Consider the following 2,447-nt stretch of genomic DNA (forward strand, 5'->3'; position numbering starts at 1 on the left):
AGTGTAGGAGAAGGATCTGTCATCCAATGAATGAGCTTTCAAAGTCAAATTTCTTGTATTATATGGAAAAGACAGAACCTTGCTTAGGAACAACAGTTGATTCAATAGTGATGCTTCCAACATATGAGCAGGAGAATCAGCTACAAATAAACTGAGATAAAACAGATATTACATCTAATCTAGGAGTAAAATCAACTATGATAGTGAAACATCTAGTATATAAGCAGAATCAACCATACATAGCAATCAAACATACACAGGGGACGAATCTTGAGGCAACCAAAAAACAGCTACAATCAAGCATACAATATCAAATCACAAATGATCACGCAGCTATGAGCAGAAGATACAAAATGCATATTTCACGCACGAATCTTAAGGAAATAAAAAAACTAGCAATAAATCACAAATAATAGTAAACCAGCTATATATAATCTGCAATAAAAACAGTAATAGTATATTTCCCTATTATCAAAATACAATTTCAATTACTTACTTTCAATTTCAAGGCGACTTGAATCTTGTCAGTCACCTCCACTTCCGCCAACGTGTGATGTCATTAAAATTGCCTTGAGATTCCATTTTTCTTTCATAAAACCAACTTTGTAACTTGTTCTAAATGTAATCGATCAGTCCCAGTATTGACAGTTGCCTGGCTTTTCTCAGTATTGCATTCATGGACTCCACGTTGTTAGTCGTAAGTATATTGTACCTTCTATTGGTATGAAATGAACGAGCCCATCTTTCTGGTTCTTCTTCTTTCAAGTACTCCGTAACAACTTTGTCGACTTTTTCTATCTCATCCATGAAAGTATAAAATTTAGTTCGTTTGTATGTTGTTGTTGGATTGTAGAAGAGTGATAGAACCACATCTGAGAAGTATCTTTTTCTTAAATTCTTCTCCATTTGATAGATACATATCCCATGCTGACACTCTGGATATACATTTGCAATTGCATTTACAATGGTTGGGTGACGATCTAATAGAATAGACAATTGTTCACGTACCCCAATTGCATGTCTTAACTGATTGAAGAACCAGTTATAAGACTCATTTTTTTCTGAGTCTGCAATTCCAAAAGCCAAAGGAAATATGTTGTTGTTTTCGTCCTTTGATACTGCTATCATGAGGACACCACGATATTTTGCCTTAAAAAATACTGCATCTACCATTATTACCGGTCTATAGTTGGTCCATCCAATGATTGAAGCGCCATAAGCAAAAAATGCATATTGAAACCTGTGTTGGGCAAAAGAATATTAGTAACAATTTGCATTTGATGTTTGTAATCAGAGTACAATAATTTTCTAAACTAAGTCTTACCCATGAGGCAAGAATTGCATCTATGTTAATAATTTAATCAGTGCAATTAAAGAATAAACTTTTGCCTCTTGGGCAAAAGTTTTTAACTTTAACAGGATAGCATTTGTACAACAATTTTCTAAACTAAGTCTTACCCATAAAGCAAGAGTTCCATCTATGTTAATAATCTAATCAATGCAAATAAAGCATAAACTTTTGCCTCTTGGGCAAAAGTTTTCAATTTTTAACAAATTTCTAAACCAAGTTTTGCCCATAAGGCAAGAGTTCCATCTATGTTAATAATCTAATCATTGCAAATAAAGGATAAACTGTTACCTCTTGGGCAAAAGTTTTCAATTTCAATAATTTTCTAAATCGATTCTTGCCCATGAGGCAAGAGTTCCATCTATGTTAATAATCTAATCAGTGCAAATAAAGGATAAATTGTTGCCTCTTGGGTAAAATTTTTCAATTTCAACAATTTTCTAAACCAAGTCTTGCCCATGAGGCAAGAGTTCCATCAATGTTAATAATCTAATCAGTGCAAATAAAGGATAAACTGTTGCCTCTTGGGCAAAAGTTTTCAATTTCAACAATTTTCTAAACCAAGTCTTGCCCATGTGGCAATAGTTTCATCTATGTTAATAATCTAATCAGTGCAAATAAAGGATAAAATGTTGCCACTTGGGCAAAAGTTTTCAATTTCAACAATTTTCTAAACCAAGTTTTGCCTATGAGGCAAGAGTTCCATCTATGTTAATAATCTAATCAGTACAAATAAAGGATAAATTGTTGCCTCTTAGGCAAAAGTTGTCAATTTCAACAGTATAGCATTTGTATCTGTTTTTAGGGGTGTACAAACCAAACCGTCAAGTCAAAGCAAACCGAAAAACCAAACCAAACCAAGAAAAAAAACCGACTTATGGTTTGGTTTGGTTGGTTTGACGTTTGAAAAAAAATCGACCATTCTTGGTTTGGATTGGTGTTAACAAAAAAAAAAGTTAAACCGAACTCAAATCAAACCGACATAATATATATATATATGTGTGTGTGTGTGTGTATATATATATACTAGTCTAGTCGCACGTGCCTCGCACGTGTAACGTTTGATTATTTAAAATTAAATGATTTTATCTATTGTGGA

General features: G+C 33.1%; 1 protein-coding gene across 1 annotated transcript in view; it reads right to left on the reverse strand.

Annotated features, from left to right (window-relative positions):
* Positions 1 to 615: 615 nt before the first annotated feature.
* LOC124885832 (protein FAR1-RELATED SEQUENCE 7-like) overlaps positions 616 to 2,447 on the reverse strand; it is a 3,438-nt gene continuing 1,606 nt past the window's right edge. The window contains exon 2 of the mRNA XM_047394075.1: positions 616 to 1,240. Coding sequence (XP_047250031.1) covers positions 616 to 1,240 — 625 coding nt within the window. The remainder of the gene's footprint in view (positions 1,241 to 2,447) is intronic.

The sequence above is a fragment of the Capsicum annuum genome, chromosome 7 (assembly GCF_002878395.1).
Source record: "Capsicum annuum cultivar UCD-10X-F1 chromosome 7, UCD10Xv1.1, whole genome shotgun sequence".
In the NCBI taxonomy this organism is placed as follows: domain Eukaryota; kingdom Viridiplantae; phylum Streptophyta; class Magnoliopsida; order Solanales; family Solanaceae; genus Capsicum; species Capsicum annuum.